Source organism: Paramormyrops kingsleyae, chromosome 9 (genome assembly GCF_048594095.1).
Source record: "Paramormyrops kingsleyae isolate MSU_618 chromosome 9, PKINGS_0.4, whole genome shotgun sequence".
In the NCBI taxonomy this organism is placed as follows: domain Eukaryota; kingdom Metazoa; phylum Chordata; class Actinopteri; order Osteoglossiformes; family Mormyridae; genus Paramormyrops; species Paramormyrops kingsleyae.
The window spans coordinates 29,285,962-29,303,579 of NC_132805.1; the positions used below are offsets into that span (position 1 = coordinate 29,285,962).

The 17,618-nt window shown below is 40.5% G+C and overlaps 1 protein-coding gene across 6 annotated transcripts; it reads left to right on the forward strand.

The window, feature by feature from the left end:
* Window positions 1–14: 14 nt before the first annotated feature.
* dync1i1b (dynein cytoplasmic 1 intermediate chain 1b) lies at window positions 15–17,026 on the forward strand. 6 transcript variants are annotated; one of them, XM_023812956.2, is made up of 17 exons: window positions 15–510; window positions 2,472–2,593; window positions 2,781–2,895; window positions 4,696–4,828; window positions 7,096–7,155; window positions 7,846–7,961; window positions 10,468–10,554; window positions 11,144–11,306; window positions 11,790–11,889; window positions 12,527–12,652; window positions 13,017–13,163; window positions 13,572–13,685; window positions 14,014–14,147; window positions 14,272–14,416; window positions 14,939–15,079; window positions 15,295–15,420; window positions 16,260–17,026. In XM_023812956.2, exons 2-17 carry the CDS (start codon window positions 2,486–2,488, stop codon window positions 16,371–16,373), a joined length of 1,929 nt encoding a protein of 642 aa, XP_023668724.2. In that variant the 5' UTR covers window positions 15–510; window positions 2,472–2,485; the 3' UTR covers window positions 16,374–17,026. The 6 variants fall into 6 exon arrangements, with proteins under 6 accessions (XP_023668724.2, XP_023668732.2, XP_023668739.2 ...); XM_023812964.2 differs by having other exon boundaries at window positions 16,263–17,026; XM_023812971.2 differs by having other exon boundaries at window positions 4,747–4,828.
* Window positions 17,027–17,618: the final 592 nt, after the last annotated feature.

A 17,618-nucleotide genomic window follows, 5' to 3' on the forward strand; every position in this document is an offset into this window, starting at 1 on the left:
ACTTCGGAAGACTGAAAAAGTCTGGGTAGAAAGATGATCCGGGACATTTGTTTTTATTGTTGTATTTAAAAAAACAAAACAAAAAAAAAACAGAAGAAACGTGGTTCTTTTATAAAACAATATCACTAGTTCTTTTTTTTCGAATCTAAAAACATATTCTAAATTTAATTTGTTAATAAAACAGTGTTAGGTACTTGTAAGAGCTGTTGGCCTCTAGTAGTAGTTGATCCTTCGGGGCAGCAGGTGGCAGTAAGCCGCATTCTGGGCAGCGGGTCAGGCTGTTGTAGTCCGAACAGCAACCAGCTGCGTTAATATCTGAACCCTAAGCGCTTACAGCGAGGAGGAGGTGAGGTTTGTGTGGCCGGCATCCTGCGGGCTGCTCACTTTGACTCGGTTTCTGCAGCTTGGTACCTGCAGATATTGTACAGCTCGACTTGTTTTAGACAGTAGCGCTGCAGTGATACTGCATTTTTGAGAGGGGGAAAAAACTTAACAGCAGAAATAACCACAGTAAGTAAAATATGTACAGTAATATCGGGCCGTGTATTTTGTATATCTTTATATTGTAAGTCTGATTTAGGATTTATATGTTTTTTTTTCATGTTACTCATCTGGTCAGTATATTTATTTTTTGGTGTTTTTGCTGAATATAGGTATTGTGAATATAGAAGATGGCCAGTCAGGAATCTGTGTCAGAAAATGAATCAAACCTGACGCATTTTATGTATGTTCAAAAGAACTATTAGAATACGACAGTTTGTGGTTTACGATTGGCATTTTGACTTGCATTTTAGCTCTACTTATGAATCTGAACTGAACTATTTTTTTGTTACTGCATATAGACATAACAGGATATATACAGAGACTCATAATAGGCTTACCTCCTATGTACTGAAACGTAGCTGACAGTGTTTATAAAATAAGGTTGCAACTGTACGAAATGCTGCGTTGTTGTGTTTTAACCTCACTTTCGTGGCTGTTAGCTCCGCAGACATACATCTGCGCAAACGCCTTGGACCCCTAGAGCAAAATTGTGACGTCATTAAGATCTGAGGTGCACAGTGACGTTAGCAAGAGCGGAAGTGCGCGGTGACGCTGTCACTCACCGCTCCCATTTGCGTTACATCTCCTTCAGGGTGTTTTTTTTAAGTATATAATTATTATTATTTTAATTATACTAAGGTATGCCCACTCTGTCTTGTTAGCTCAGATATGGAGCAATTGGTTTCGATGTGAGATTTGCATATGAGTAGAAAATATTGCCTTTCAAAAGTAATGTTGATTTTTTTTTTGATGTTTTTGCTGAATATATGTATTGTTGATCAAGATGTTGGTTAGTGATCAACGTGTTCACGTTTTCAGTTCTCTTTCTGGGTAGTTATGACATATAATTGCAATTGACAACATCGATCTCATATAAAGATCCATACTGGAAGACATTTGCAACATTTTGCTTCATTCACAATAGTGATATCAAATGTGAAAGCAGGCAAGGAATTAACTGTAACAGGCATCTCAAACAGTATCTGTTCAGAAACCACCACTGTTTTTCCAGATCATTTAAAAATGTAAAAATAGTTTTTAATGTTTCTAAACTTGTAACATGTAAATCCATAAAAATTAATTGCTGCCATTTCATGAATGCATATGAGTTTTGTCTTCTGTTATCAACCGCATTATATTTGTTTATTTTTTGTATTTGTTAATAAAGGCTATACGAAAACTATTTTGGTTATTTTCCTTTGTTTCTTTGTTATGCCAGTAACAGCATTGTTGCTGTCTTTTGTGTTTTTGTCTACATTCTTTCACATTATTGCCTTGATTTATATACGTTATCCCATTTGTTCTTCCCCCAACCCTACACTCATAAGACAACCATTTTGCTGAATTGTCACCAGACATACAGTCAGCATTTACCTTCTGCTATATAAAAAGTATGGAAAGCACGCTCAGCAACACTGTTAATGTACATAAGGTAGTGAATAAGGACAAGGTCGTGTCACGTCACGTCCCAGGAGGTGACTCGCTTGTTTTACCCCTGAGCAAGGTACTTAACTTGCACTTGATATTTAAGAAGGGGTCAAAACTAGGTCACTGTGGGTAAACAACCAAAACTTACAGCTCACTGCTGTAACGTTCTTATCATTTTAATAACATGATTATGAGAAAATCATGATACTGAGTATGATTATATTTTGACACAAAAAAACCTATTTGGGATTAGATGGCATGGGGTATGTATATAGTAATGTAAAACCAGCATTGGTATGTTTATTAAGAATTATTGACTATTTAAGAAGTACATACATCTGAAATTGCCGGGCAGGTCTGTCAAGGTCAGTATATAAGAAATGGAAGGTAAGTGCTGAAAAGAACAAATTGCACAAAATTAACTTTGTTCGGATCTTACATTGTTGATTGTCTGCAAAGTTCTGCCTTCGGGCAATAAGCTGTGTGTGTTTGACTGGTAGGTCAAGAGGTGAAAATGTCAGACAAAAGTGACCTCAAAGCTGAGCTGGAGCGTAAGAAACAGCGTCTGGCTCAAATACGGGAGGAGAAGAAAAGGAAGGAGGAGGAGAGGAAAAAGAAAGAGGTAAGAGCTTATTAGGTCCCTGGTGTGTAGACAAATCAACTCTATTTTATCACTCGTTCCAGCTCTCGGTCCAACATGAATTAACCTGCTGAGGCACATGTTACCCTCCAAAAATGCGTTCTTATGAATTAGCTGTCCGTTCAGTATCACAGCTAGCTCCATCACCCATTCTGAACGTTGTTTTAAGTCGGAGATGCAGCAAAAGGCCGAAACGCTTCATGAAGATTCTGACCTAGACCGCAAGCGGAGAGAAACAGAAGCACTTCTGCAGAGCATCGGGATCTCCCCAGAACCACCACTAGGTAAACGAGGAAAAGCGTCATGCCTGGCGGCTGCGGCCCTCTCTGTCTTGTTTTTGTTCTCGGATTAGTGGTGAGAAACAAAGAATTAAGGAAGTGTGTCCAAATTGCAGTTTCAGATGGAAATTACAAATATATTCCTAATCCGTAATAACTATTACTATTTGGTAAAAAAGTGGTTTTACATAGCACATGTACAATAACTTCAATGTTAATCGTAAATCATTAACTCATTTTCAGTACCAAATGAACTATCTTGAATTTTCTAGCGTAATTATAATGTTTCGTGTGAGCGCACCCTTATATAAACACACACATATCTTCAGGAGAAAATGACTCTTTGAAAACACCAGACAGTACCTAAGTCCTGATTTGTTTGGGATGTTTATGCAGAATGTTGGGGAAAATTTCTAATCCTGACACATGTCAGTATTTTTCTGGTCCAAGGTCACACACATTTCCCATGATCTTACGTTCCAGTTGCTTCTTAAAGCATCATCCTTGTATTCTTCCAATGGTGATTCACACATCATAAAGACAATTCTTATTCTTATTACCCATATTATCTGGAATGAAATGGACATTATTTGTGTGGTATGTCTTTGGAACATAGGCAAAATATATGAAATTGTTGATTTTTTTTCACCTTTGACATAATATAATATATATAAAATAGCTAACAGATGTTTTTATTTAGCTTTAGTTTTTAATGAAATCATACATTTTTGTGACTTTATTATGAGAAATATTTAATTTATTATACTGAATTGTGTTTTCCTGTATATGTGCGGAGCAGTAAAAAAATTTAAATCTTGGACTTTATAAACATCTATTTAAATATGGATAACCTCTTGGTGGATAATATTTGTAAGAAAATGAATTACTAGTTTATAATAACATATTTGTATATACTAATTAAAATGATTTCACTTGTCGTTTACTATTGTATACACGGTTGATTAATCGGGTTCACTTTTCGTGATGCCTTGTTTTTTTCTGCTGATGACATAAGCCGTCACATTTACCTGGTTCAAGGGCACATGCCCAAAGCTGTGTAACCTAAGATTTTCAACTGGCAAAATGCACTTGTTTAGAGTCTCTTCAAGGCTTAAGAAGCAATCCCATGCCAATGGTGTCTTCACGTTTCCCATTTCTCGTGCCTAAATTTGTACTTATTTGCCAGTACTGACAATAATAATTAGCCACAAAATGTCTTCCGTCCCTGTACATTCGATACTCTAGCCAATGTTTACTAAAATGGGTACTGTGCAAGATTCTAATGCACTGGTAGTATAATGAATTTCATGAATTTCCTGACGTCTGCTACCATTTGAGAACAGATTAAGCTGTCATGTGGAAAAGCATGCCTGTTTAGTATTACTGTAAACCAAGCAACGAATGTGTATGCTCTTTTGAGAAATATTTTAATTATAGTTTTTTTGTGCTTGTAAATTTACTTAGTCAGCTCTGATGTAGCTACTGGTTTGTATTTCATTCTGGGACTCCTGAGTGATCTGGCCTTTGAAGGTGTCCAGCCCAAGCAAAAATCTTGGTCTTCTAGTCCTCTGGTCAGTATCTGCAGGGCTCTGGAATGTGCAGTAAAGTGAGTCACGGCAGACTGAAGGGTTAATGTCCAGAAGACCTCCTATGTTATTTTTAATAAAAGAGTGCCGTGGATAGGAATACATTTAACTATCTTTCTTTCTTTTTTCCTTTGGGCTTTTTGCTTTAACCATTTCAATCCATCCTGTTGATTTGTAATCCTTTTTTATTTTCGCTGTGTCTGTCACTACTGGCCACCAGAGCAGCCGCTGCAGCTCTTAACATGGGATACGTGTTATTTTCATTATTTAGTCCCAACCCCTATGTCTCCTTCAGTGAGCACGCCCAGCGAGGCCGGCAGCCAGGAGTCGGTAGACGGGGGCGTGGTAGGAAGGTACGCTTTTGCTTTATGCCTCCCCATTGTTTGGTAGCACTTGCTGCCTCAGTCTTCTCAGTTATCTAGTGTTTCCCAGTCCGGTCCTTGGGGACCAACAGACAGTCCACATTTTTGCTCCCTCCGAGCTCCTGAGCAAAAAAATGTGGATTATCTGCCAAGGAGATGAGAGGGAGCAAAAACGTAGAAAGTCTGTGGGTCCCCAAAGATCCGGTTGGGAAACACTGTTGGGTAACATCGGGTTGCGAAACAGATGTGACTTAACTGGATTTCATAAACATCATAGAGGAAGGATTAAGGATTGTAACACACGCTGTGACAAATTTAATTTTTCTTTTTTTAAAGTAAATTCACACTTAATATTTTCATAGAGTTTATTCCAGACTAAAAACAAGCATTTTCATTTTGAATTTGAATTTGAAAATGAGAAACAGCCTGGTTTTGGGGCATTTACATAGAACCCAAATGGCTATGTAGCTTAATATGTCACGTACATGAAGAAAGAATTAATACCCGCATTAATATTCTGGGGCATTTACCAAAATTCCCTAGCTTGTCACAGAAATGATTAGATAACATCATAGATATTACGAAAATAGTTTTTTAAAAATTGACTACATGACCCATGATTACGATTCACTACAAAATGCTGCTTCCTGAGACCTGTCATTAGTTCATTTATTTTGTCCTTCCTGACTTGCCCTAGCAAGCTGTTCACTTTTGCTCTCATGGTCGGTCCATAAAAAAGCACCAAATATTTTATCTCTTTAGCACGTTTATCACCCCAAGGTTTTAAAACTGTGGGCCTGGAGTTTGATATCACTGCTTTAGCTGAAGGTAACCGAGTACTGAGTTAGGTGTAGCTGCAAACTAGTTCTTGCACACAGTTGGACATTCAGACAATAGGAATGCCAATTGTGAAATTGAAACAAAAAATGAAATCTAAATAACCAAAGAGCACAAGTCATGACATATTCATGACAAACAGCATGACTGGTTCAGTTGTCATGGCATTGTGAGTAATTTTTTTGCAAATAGTTTCACGGCTCCGTGAATGGGTGTATTGTTGATACACAGAGTGTCACTTTGTTTAGGTATGATATCAGGTTACAGCTAATTATTGTGTAAAGTTAAATTAAGCTTCTATAATGCTTTCCCCTTGGGTGACAGTAAGAACATCGCAGATGCCGAATTATTTGCCTTGAAAATGGCTGTTATTAAATTGCCCTTACATGACATATTTTTTAAAGGTTTTCTCCTTCATAAAATATGTTGTGCTGCCATTTGTGGGTCTCATTGATTATGTTGTGCTGTGCATGACTCACTCTGCAGTGTTTCCTGAACATTATTTTAGCGTTTTCATTACATATCTGCAGGATTTTCTGCAGTGATTTTACTCTGAAATCATGGTATTTTATTGCTCTTTACTACTTAAAAAAAATCAGTTATTATTATTATACTTTATTGTGCTAAATTTGTTCCCAGTTTTTCTAATATATAGACATTTATTGTGGAATGATAATTTTTGTCTCATTCTAAGGTGTCACTCTGACATCACAGACAGACGGAGTGGAACTCCAATTAAATTAGCATTATAAGCGATAAACAGGACTTTGATGTTAATGATAAAATTATTTACATTTATAAATGTCAAATGTATTTAACATTAAATAACTTGATTTAAAATTATGATTAGATTAGATTAGATGCTATTGCAATGACAACAATGTATTACTCTCTAAACCTCCCCGAAAAATCTAATCCCAACCCCACCTACACCCCCACCCTTTACAGTCTCTACCCCCCCTACACTCTCACAGCTCTCCAGAATTTAATGCATCGTTCTCAGACTTTGCAGGAACATTGTTTAGTTGTTGATCTGGGGCCTGTTTCATTTTGAGACAAATCGCACCAAATGTGAAGCAGGGCGGAGACACCCAGGGAATACATCGTTGTCATTGTGATGTCATCTCATTTACACCATTGAGATAATAGATCTGCCAGAAAATAAGAATAAATACATTTGCAAATTTACAGTAGAAAAATGAAGAACTTAAGGAAAAAAATGTAATTTAGTATGTAATATTTTAGCTGAATTATATTTATTTCCCCTTTGTATCGTGATGAGATATCTATGCTTTTTCAGTTTGATTCGTGCTTAATCCCCACATGGCATGATATTTTTTTTGGTGTGGTGGTTGAGTTTCTATGCTGGCTAATGGTGCATGTTCTCTCCCCTGTGCGGCGCCCCCTGCTGCTGTCTCTAGGACCCTGCAGTGGGATACTGATCCTTCTGTACTGCAGCTGCAGGCTGACTCTGAGCTCGGGTACACCTTATCTTTCCTCTCTACTTCATTTTCTCTGTGCCACTCAGCACAGGGATCCTATTAAATTTAGTTTTTTTTTATTAGTTTGATTGCTAATCATTTGATTTTTCGCCTTTGTTTATTTGATAGGTAAGGCATCTTATGCAATTTGACTAAGATTACAGGGATACAAATTGCATCATGATTAAAGATAAGGAATCAGTTCTTGAGTGTTCATAGTACAGCTCTAACTACTTACAGTATGTACAAGACCAGATTTTTTTCAAAAAATAGCAGCTTAATCCTTCCTATTAATTACATTCTGATGTGATTTCAGCAATATTACATCTGTCTTCACTGTAGTACAGTTCTGTTCCAGTCAGCCTCGACCCGGTGCCTGAACGCATAACCACATGATGTTTTCAGACAGCTACTGATTTCTTTAGCTCTTTCTATACATTCCCAAGCACATGCTGCTGTTGAATGTAATTCAGTTTGTGGTTGAATGCAGTATGTTTGAATGTAAATATTGTAACATACATAATCTTATCATCCCTATTTAAAAGAGAAAGGTTTTTTCTATGTCATCCTTACAGACATCTTTTTCCTGACTAGTGCAACTATGTAACAAGATGGTAAATGTGTCCGCTGCTTGATTTGTTTGAATGGCTTTACGGGGCTGTTTACATGACGTCTGTTTTCACCTTTTAGTCGCAGGATGCACAGATTGGGGGCATCAAAAATCACCCAAGTGGACTTTCTGCCCCGGGAGGTCGTATCTTACTCCAAAGAGACGCAGACTCCTCTGGCCGCCCATCAGTCTGAAGGTCATTATCAAAGAAGGTGGATTAGTGTGATCGTCATTAAAATCCTTGAATATGATCCTTTCATTTGATCCATCTTCTCTCTGCTTATACCGATTAGGTCACAGGGCAGGTGTGGAGCCTATCCTAGGCAGCACAGGGCACAGGGCATACCTGGAGCCTATCCTAGGCAGCAAAGGGTACAGGGCAGGCCTGGAGCCTATCCTAGTCAGCAAAGGGTACAGGGCAGGCCTGGAGCCTATCCTAGGCAGCAAAGGGTACAGGGCAGGCCTGGAGCCTATCCTAGGCAGCAAAGGGTACAGGGCATACCTGGAGCCTATCCTAGGCAGCAAAGGGTAAAGGGCAGGCCTGGAGCCTATCCTAGTCAGCAAAGGGTACAGGGCAGGCCTGGAGCCTATCCTAGGCAGCAAAGGGTACAGGGCAGGCCTGGAGCCTATCCTAGGCAGCAAAGGGTACAGGGCAGGCCTGGAGCCTATCCTAGTCAGCAAAGGGTACAGGGCAGACCTGGAGCCTATCCTAGGCAGCACAGGGCATAGGGCAGGCCTGGAGCCTTTCCTAGGCAGCAAAGGCTACAGGGCAGGCCTGAAGCCTATCCTAGTCAGCAAAGGGTACAGGGCAGGCCTGGAGCCTATCCTAGGCAGCAAAGGCTACAGGGCAGGCCTGGAGCCTATCCTAGGCAGCAAAGGGTACAGGGCAGGCCTGGAGCCTATCCTAGGCAGCAAAGGGTACAGGGCAGGCCTGGAGCCTATCCTAGTCAGCAAAGGGTACAGGGCAGGCCTGGAGCCTATCCTAGGCAGCACAGGGCATAGGGCAGGCCTGGAGCCTTTCCTAGGCAGCAAAGGCTACAGGGCAGGCCTGAAGCCTATCCTAGTCAGCAAAGGGTACAGGGCAGGCCTGGAGCCTATCCTAGTCAGCAAAGGGTACAGGACAGGCCTGGAGCCTATCCTAGTCAGAAAAGGGTACAGGGCAGGCCTGGAGCCTATCCTAGGCAGCAAAGGGTACAGGGCAGGCCTGGAGCCTATCCTAGGCAGCAAAGGGTACAGGGCAGGCCTGGAGCTTATCCTAGGCAGCAAAGGGCACTGGGCTGGGGTGCAGCCTGGGTGGGGTGCCAGTACACAGGAGACCTGCATCCACACACAGCTGCACAATATTGGAAGTATAAGGAAACCAGAGAACCTAGAGGAAATGCTCAGAACACAGGAAGCGCATGCAAACTACACACACATAGCACTGGGGCAAGATTTCAACTCCTAACTCTGGATGTATGAAGCAACAGAGAGCCACTATGCTGTCACTAGAGAGCCACCATGCTGTCACTAGAGAGCCACCATGCTGTCACTAGAGAGCCACCATGCTGTCACTAGAGAGCCACCATGCTGTCACTAGAGAGCCACCATGCTGTCACTAGAGAGCCACCATGCTGTCACTAGAGAGCCACCATGCTGTCACTAGAGAGCCACCATGCTGTCACTAGAGAGCCACCATGCTGTCACTAGAGAGCCACCATGCTGTCACTAGAGAGCCACCATGCTGTCCTCCTTATAGTTTATGCTGCAACTTTTTCAAACAGATAAAAATATGTGATAAAAATTTACTTGAGGGGGCACAAGTAACCCTGTAACTCAGTTAGTATTCAAGTACAAAGCATGAACAAATATATTAACTGCATGAACTACATGAACCGTTATGATTGACTGATGATGAACAAACATGGATTCAGTATGTAACACTTAGAATCTGGTTAGTTAATACATTAACTAGGTAAGAGTGTACCACTGCATTATTTGTGACCTCTGAAGTGTTACCAAATATTTTTCATGTTTTGCACTTTTAATTGCCTTGCCATTTCCCAGGTTTGTAAAGCACAAGGAAAATTTCTAAAAAATAAACTCTGAAACATCTGACTCTAACGCCCTACATACAACCATAATCTAAAACAGGACCATTGTCGAGAAACACTACGATAGTGGAATGGCAATTTCTCAAAGATCTCTTCCCATTAGCAACAAAGAAAATATGTAAATATTCATTTAATATTATGTAAATATTAATATTAATTTACAAATAAAGTCTTGGCACTGTTTTTGAAAAGTACTCTGTAATTGTCCAAAGTAAAGAAAAAATGTATAAGAAGAACTCAAATTCTGAATGCCATTCATATTTTAGTGATGTTTACACTCGGGGATTTGAAGGCTTGTCTTTTAGTTCATTTTCTTCCTGTCTTGCATGGGTTTCCTCCTACAGACAGGCCATAAACACATGGTTAGGTGAAACGGCGGCTGAGTGCCGCCCCTAGTGTGTGTCCCCTGTGACGGACTGGCCCCTCTTCACGCTTCCTCCATGCCTTGCTCTCTGTGCGACCCTGCTTTGGGTAAGCGGTCATAGACAATGGATGGATGGAAGATAAAGATATCGAGTTCAGGCCCATGATTAGTTTACCTTAAGTGTCTCTTTGAGGGTTTTAAGTCTGTGTAACAGATGATTAGTGTGACATAAATTTTTTTCACAGAGGAAGAGGAGGATGAAGAGATCTCTGAGCCAAAGCCTGGCCCTCAGTCCAATGAGGAAGAAGATCAGAAGCAGGAGATAAAAGAAGGTAAAATCAAATCACAATAGGACGCATTGAACGCTTCTTTTGCTATTTCATATTATTTATATTTACGTTGTGTTTTTTTCTGGCAATTATACATTTCATTTAGAATAAGTAAACAGTGGATTATTTTTCACTCTAGATATAAACAAAAATATGAGTTTTGCAGCAATTCTAAATTTTTCCAACAAATAACCCCAAATAAAAATAGCAAGGTTCTCCATACCAGTAATGAGTGATCACATACTTAACCAAGGACCCAAAGGGCTTTAAAATTTCCTTTTCTGGGAGGTATGTTTTTTTGCTTCAAGCTTAAAAAGTTGAAAATCCCTGAAATGAACCATTACATTTCACATTCCATCTAATTTATTACTCATATTAACTAAAAATAAAATCTTGTATAAATAAAGTTCGTTGAATGAACTGAATGAATGTAATTGATAACGCAAAAACAACACATTGTGTTGTGTATAACACCCTTTTTTCAAATCTCATCTCCATTGAGATTGAGACAAGGAATCTGCCCACACAAAGAAATTAATAAACAAAATCACCCGTGATACCATAAAAATTTACCATAGCTGTGATGTCTCAGTCCACCCCAGAGAGCTTACGGAAGAGGAGAAACAACAAGTTCTTCACTCGGAGGAGTTTCTCATCTTCTTTGACCGCACCATCCGTGTGGTTGAGCGTGCACTGGCTGAGGAATCAGACATCTTTTTTGATTACAGCGGCCGTGACCTGGAGGACAAGGAAGGGTGTGTCACATTGTGTTGTCCACTAAAGAAACATGTAGTGTACAATCTAAGAAACACAAATACAATGAGGGCTCTAGGACAAGTGTTTCCCAATCCGGTCCTTGGGGACCCACAGACAGTTCATGTTTTTGCTGGGGGTTGGGAGGGAGCAAAAATGTGGACTGTCTGGCAGGGAACCTGAAGGGAGCAAAAACTTGGACTGACTGTGGGTCTCAGAGGACAGAGTTGGGAATCACTGCTCTAGGACAAAGATGGGCCAGGCCTTAAGGTCACATCCAGAGGAATCTTCCTCCTTATCTGCATTACTAACCCAGACTTTGCAATTCCCTATGCTGGATCCTTTCACAATGTCATCCCCTAATAGTAACTGTTTTGAAATGAACCAACAGTAACTTCACTCATGGCCCAGTGATATTCAGTGTGGGTTCAGTGTTCACAAGTGACCTCCTGAATATTTATAGCTGCTTTCTCATTTCCATTCAGGGACATTCAAGGAGGTTCCAACCTGTCTTTCAACCGTTTGTTCTATGATGAGCACTGGTCCAAGCACAGAGTCGTTACCTGCCTGGATTGGTCACCACAGGTACAAAGGCCTTTAACCTCTTCTAGTTCCATATGTGTACCGATGCATTCTTCACCTTGTTTAATGTCTTATTTGTTAGATATTGCATTATATACAGTACTGTGCAAAAGTGGTAGGTACTGTAGTCAAAGGAAATGTTTAAAGCTATATACCTGGGTAGTACATGCATATTTGCTCAAAACACTAAACACAGTTTTATATTACAATATATGAAAATGAACAAGAATTTCTTCTGCTCTTGAAAAAGTCCCTGATAACTTGTTGGATGGCTAGATGAACACCGCTTTGCTTCCCAAACCTCTGCTCAGGGGTGCTCCAGCCGTTCCATGTATTTGTTACATTTCACCACCAGCTCAATTACTTAACTGAATTGGTTTGAAAGCGTCAATGGCATATTGATTAGCTATATGAGGTGTGGTAGGGGTTGAGTCAAAAATACATGGGTGTTTCAGATGGTTGCTGCAAATACTGGGTTAATGTTAGAAGAGGGTTTGAAACATACTTCGACAGATATAAAGTCATAGTTTTACACCAGAATGAAGATCATTTAAATGATCTTTTCCTTTGACTGCCTAAGACTGTAGCACAGTACTGTATTTCTCCATAAATAATACAGCATTTTTAATGTAATGTTTAGTATCCTGAATTGATGGTGGCGTCTTATAACAACAATGAAGACGCACCACATGAACCTGATGGTGTTGCACTAGTTTGGAACATGAAATTCAAGAAGACAACTCCAGAGTACATATTTCACTGCCAGGTGAGTTTAAATACATAGAACCTGAACAGATTTTTAATGAACGGGTTCTAAATTCTATTAGGTAGATTTGACTCTTCCTTGCTCATTATGCTGTTTGACCAAAATGCATAATTGCCTGGGCCACTTAAGTATTGATGTGTTAATTAACTGAAGCTTGTTTCACATTTTCTGCACGATGCTCTATTTAGAGCAAATGAAAAATGACCCTAGCAAGTGATTTTAATTTGGTTCCACAAATGAAGACGGCTAATTTAAAGGATGATTGGTCTCTGCTCTGTAGTACCAGACATCATGGTCTTCATTTTGTCTGTTGCATGAGACTGTGTTTTATTTTGGAGCTCATGTCTACTTTCTTTCCTTGTAGTCGTCAGTGATGTCAGTGGGCTTTGCTCGATTTCACCCTAACCTGGTAGTGGGAGGAACATACTCCGGGCAGATTGTGCTCTGGGACAACCGCTGCCACAGGAGGACCCCCGTCCAAAGGACCCCCCTCTCTGCCGCAGCACACACTGTAGGTAGTAGTAGGCTGTGGCCCATCAATGGCATCTCTAAAGTAGATCATTCAGGTCCAGAAAGTAAAAATCCAGACCAAGATTTTGTTTCAACCAACTGGTTGAGTACTATGTGACTGTGATTCTTTATACTCAACTGATTGGTTGAAACAAAATCTTGGTCTGGATTTTTACTTCTGGACCTGAACTATCTACTTCTGTAAATTATGCATTGTACATGGTTATGTGCACCCTATGATGGATTGGCATCGCGTCCAGGGTGTACCCCCTTCTTGTGCCCTGTGCTGCCTGTCATAGACTCCAGGCCACCGCTCTACCCTGACCAGTATACGTAACTGGAAGATTGCTTAAATAGCAACTATTTTGCAGTTCTCAGATTTATATCTCATGTATCATCCTCTTCCCAGCACCCTGTGTACTGTGTGAATGTGGTTGGTACCCAGAATGCCAATAACCTGATCACAGTGTCCACTGATGGGAAGATGTGCTCCTGGAACCTGGATATGCTCTCTCAGCCCCAGGTCTGTACACACATGCAAACTAACACTTACCTTTAGCTCGTGGGAGTTTTGCTTGCACAAAAATATTCTGAGGACAGAAGGAAAAATGACTGGTTCAGAGAGATAACCAATCAGATTGTAGTGGAGGTGGATCCAATCAACTAGAGGAGGTGGGACTTAGAAATCTGATTGGTTGGACCCACCTCCTCTACAACCTGATTGGTTATCTCTCTCAACCAATCATTGTTTTCCTTCTGCCCACATTTCTGTATAAGTAACACTCCCATGTGCTTACCTTTGTCTGTCATTTGAGGTACCTGTAGTATTTCTGATTGTGTTCCCTTAACAGGAGAGCATGGAACTGGTTTACAACAAATCCAAGCCTGTGGCAGTAACGGGGATGGCTTTCCCCACAGGAGATGTAAACAATTTTGTGGTGGGGAGCGAGGAGGGGATGGTCTACACTGCCTCCCGGCACGGCAGGTGGGTCAGTCTGCAGTGTGCCAGTCGCACGGATTTGATTTTGTGGAACCTGCACTTAGTCCTGTCTTAGGCCATGGACTCATGCCTGCTGAAATCACATGCCAGTTTTTTCCCCTGTCTCCAGTAAAGCTGGCATCGGAGAGATGTTCGAGGGTCACCAGGGACCGGTAACCGGCATCAGCTGCCACAGTGCTGTTGGCCCCGTTGATTTCTCCCATCTCTTTACCACCTCGTCATTCGACTGGACTGTCAAACTATGGACCACAAAGGTTAAGGAATTACAATTTTCATTCACATTAAAACATCAAGTCATCTCAGATTAAACTATTCTACATTAACGTAAATGTTTTAAATGGCATTACATTAACAGAAGTAAATTTACCTGTATCTTTGAGCAGGCTATGAAATGGAAGCAAATGGAATTCACAGTGTAATCTGCTTCATAAATGATAAACGACATTGTGCTGACAGTATTGTACAAAGCTGAACATATGGGAGCAATGAAATGTTCCAGATTTAACATTCATCAACAAGGGGAAGTCAGAAAGCAAGCATTGCATGAAAACAGAGAAGCAGGTCTACTACAACGTGCCTGATTTCAGTGTTAGAGTGGAAGAGCTGCCAGAGCGTTTAAATATACCAAGCATCAAGGTCGCGTCAAGGTCGCGTCAAGGTCACGTCAGCACAGCCAGGTCCACCTCATTTTCATCGGATGTTTCCTAGTGTTGAAAAATTGCAGGCTAGTGGTGTGAAATGCTTCAGCTTGTCGTCTAAATGTCTTCCCTTTGCAGAACAACAAGCCACTGTACTCCTTTGAAGACAACGCGGATTATGTTTACGATGTCATGTGGTCTCCAGTGCACCCTGCGCTCTTCGCCACGGTGGACGGGATGGGACGTCTCGACCTGTGGAACCTCAACAATGATACAGAGGTCAGTCAGGCATCCCTGGTGGTCAAACTCCACATTTGTTTTTCCTGGAAAATAGCAGTTGTACGACACATTGCATGAGCTTTTGATTTCCTACAAGTTGCACCTGAAGCACTGCTGTCAGCTGGGCATGGAGAAAATATGAAGCTAACCCGCTTGGGAGCCTTGGGCCTGGACCGAGAGGCTCTGATGAATGACGTGAGTGTCCCCCTGCACAGGTCCCTACTGCAAGTGTCACCATCGAGGGGACCTCTGCCTTAAACCGGGTGAGATGGGCCTCCGGGGGCAGAGAAATAGCAGTCGGTGACTCAGAAGGACGGGTTTGGATCTACGATGTGGGAGAGGTAACACTATTCTGCCTGTAAACGCTAACAAAGCATGCATGTAATAATTTTAATATACGGCACTGTGCAAAAGTCTTAGACAATCAAAGAAAATGCTTAAAGCTATTTATCTGGGTAGTAACACAATAATAAAATATATGTATTCAATGAATTAATAAAAAAAAGAGAGAGAATTTCTTCTGTTCTCCAGAAAATTAATCTTGCCGACGGCTTGAAAAATCCGTGCTTCAGTTCCCAAACCTCTCCTCAGGGGTACCCCACCAGTTTCAATTGTATTAGCAACTCGCTTAATTAATTACCTTAATTGATTAAATAACTTGATGAGGTATTGATTAGCCAAACATAACATTCTGGGGGTTGAGTTGGCAAATATATGAGTATATTGGATGGTTACTCCAAATACTGGGGTGACTTTAGGAGAGGTTTTGAAATTGCTAAACTGATACAACATGGCAGGCATCATATCATAATTTTACACCAACATGAAGATCATATAAACATCATTTTCTTTAACTGCCAAACACTGTTGTACAATACTGTATATCGTTATGGCGTAGCCCAACCATGCACCCCCTGATACCTGGGATAGGCTCCACCCCCCCCCCCCAACCAGGACAAATGCTTAGAGGATAAAGTAAAAAGTGTGTTCTTGTTGATTCAGTGAGATCAGTTTTAATAGTCAAACCATAGTTCTCTGTCTGTGTTTGTACAATATGTTCTCTGTAATAAGAAAGCTGAGGTCTGCAGTTTTTTCCCCTCATCAAAACGTACTTTTTCCATCTGCTTGTGAGAGTATCCTGGCCGCACTTTCCCTCTGAACACGGTGTTCTTGGTGCCAGCAGCTGGCTGTGCCCCACATTGACGAATGGAGCCGCTTCGGCCGCACGTTGGTCGAGATCCGCGCCAACAGGGCCGACGGGGAGGAAGAGGGCGCCGTTGAGCTGGCCGCGTAAAATCCGCTCCACTCTGAGAATTACTCAGATGTGACGGTACTTCATGTTTAATTTGCACACAAATACTGTGCCTGCAATTTTTTGCTGCTTTATTTACTGAGCATTTGCCAATTACCACGTGCCGGTAACAGGTATTTCCATTAAGGATTGGAATTATTTGGTGACATAATTATTAATGATGCAGCTGTCATTAAAACATACAGCTTGCTGTGGAAATTTCACTCTGGGTAGGTAACCTACCTGAAGGCAAGCTGGGAGTAGCGTACCATAATACCTCTCATTCAGAATGCTTGGACAATGCGTATGTTTACTTGTGGGAGTTATCTGCATGTAGCACACTAATGAGGAAGCTTTGTGTTAAATGACACATGTGCAATATATGTACCTATATATACGTACCTTGAAGCAGATACCTGAAACTCCATATAACTTCATTATTTTAAATGCCCTTTAAGGCATTGAATCTAATTGTATTAACTTGCAGCTGCATCACTGGACTTAATGGCAAGTTTATATGAGTTTTGTGTCATTCTTGTGGTAATTGATAGCATCTGACTGGTGTTAATCCAAATGTAATGTCAGTATTCAGTATTTCAAGTCTCTGCTGTTGTGTTCATGGAGAAATCCTGTAACAATAAACTATCTATATCATACTGCGTAGTCTCTTCAAAATATGATTTAATGGATACTTGTATTTTTTACATAAAATGAACGACGACAGAACATTAAAAAAAAGTATGAGTACTGACAGGCTTACATTAAATCTGGGAGATAAAACTGCTTGAAAGGCTGTGGATTTATCTGTGTATTCCAAAAAAAATATTTATGAAAAAATAACGCAGCCATTCAATAATATAAGTTGACAACCAAGTTACTCCAATTCTGTTTTGAAATTTAAAATGAAATCCTTCATGACTCCTCCTTTGTACTTGTCACTGGACAAACATTAACGGAAAGCTGTCCGATGTTTGCTGTGCTTCCACCAGATTCATCCTAACTATTAAGTATTTTAAAAGGTATAAATAATGATTGATAGATGTTTATGTTCTTTGCTGTGAGACATACACAGGTAATACAACATCTTTGATTTTATCCAGTTTCAAGATGCCACTCCGGTTTGTGTCCAGAACGCTGATTAGAGTTGTCCAGTACTGTGCTGTTTATCTGAGTAGTAAGTATATTTTTGCTGAGCAAGAAAAAAAAAAACCCCACAATTTAATCTTAAACCATATGCAAATTAATATT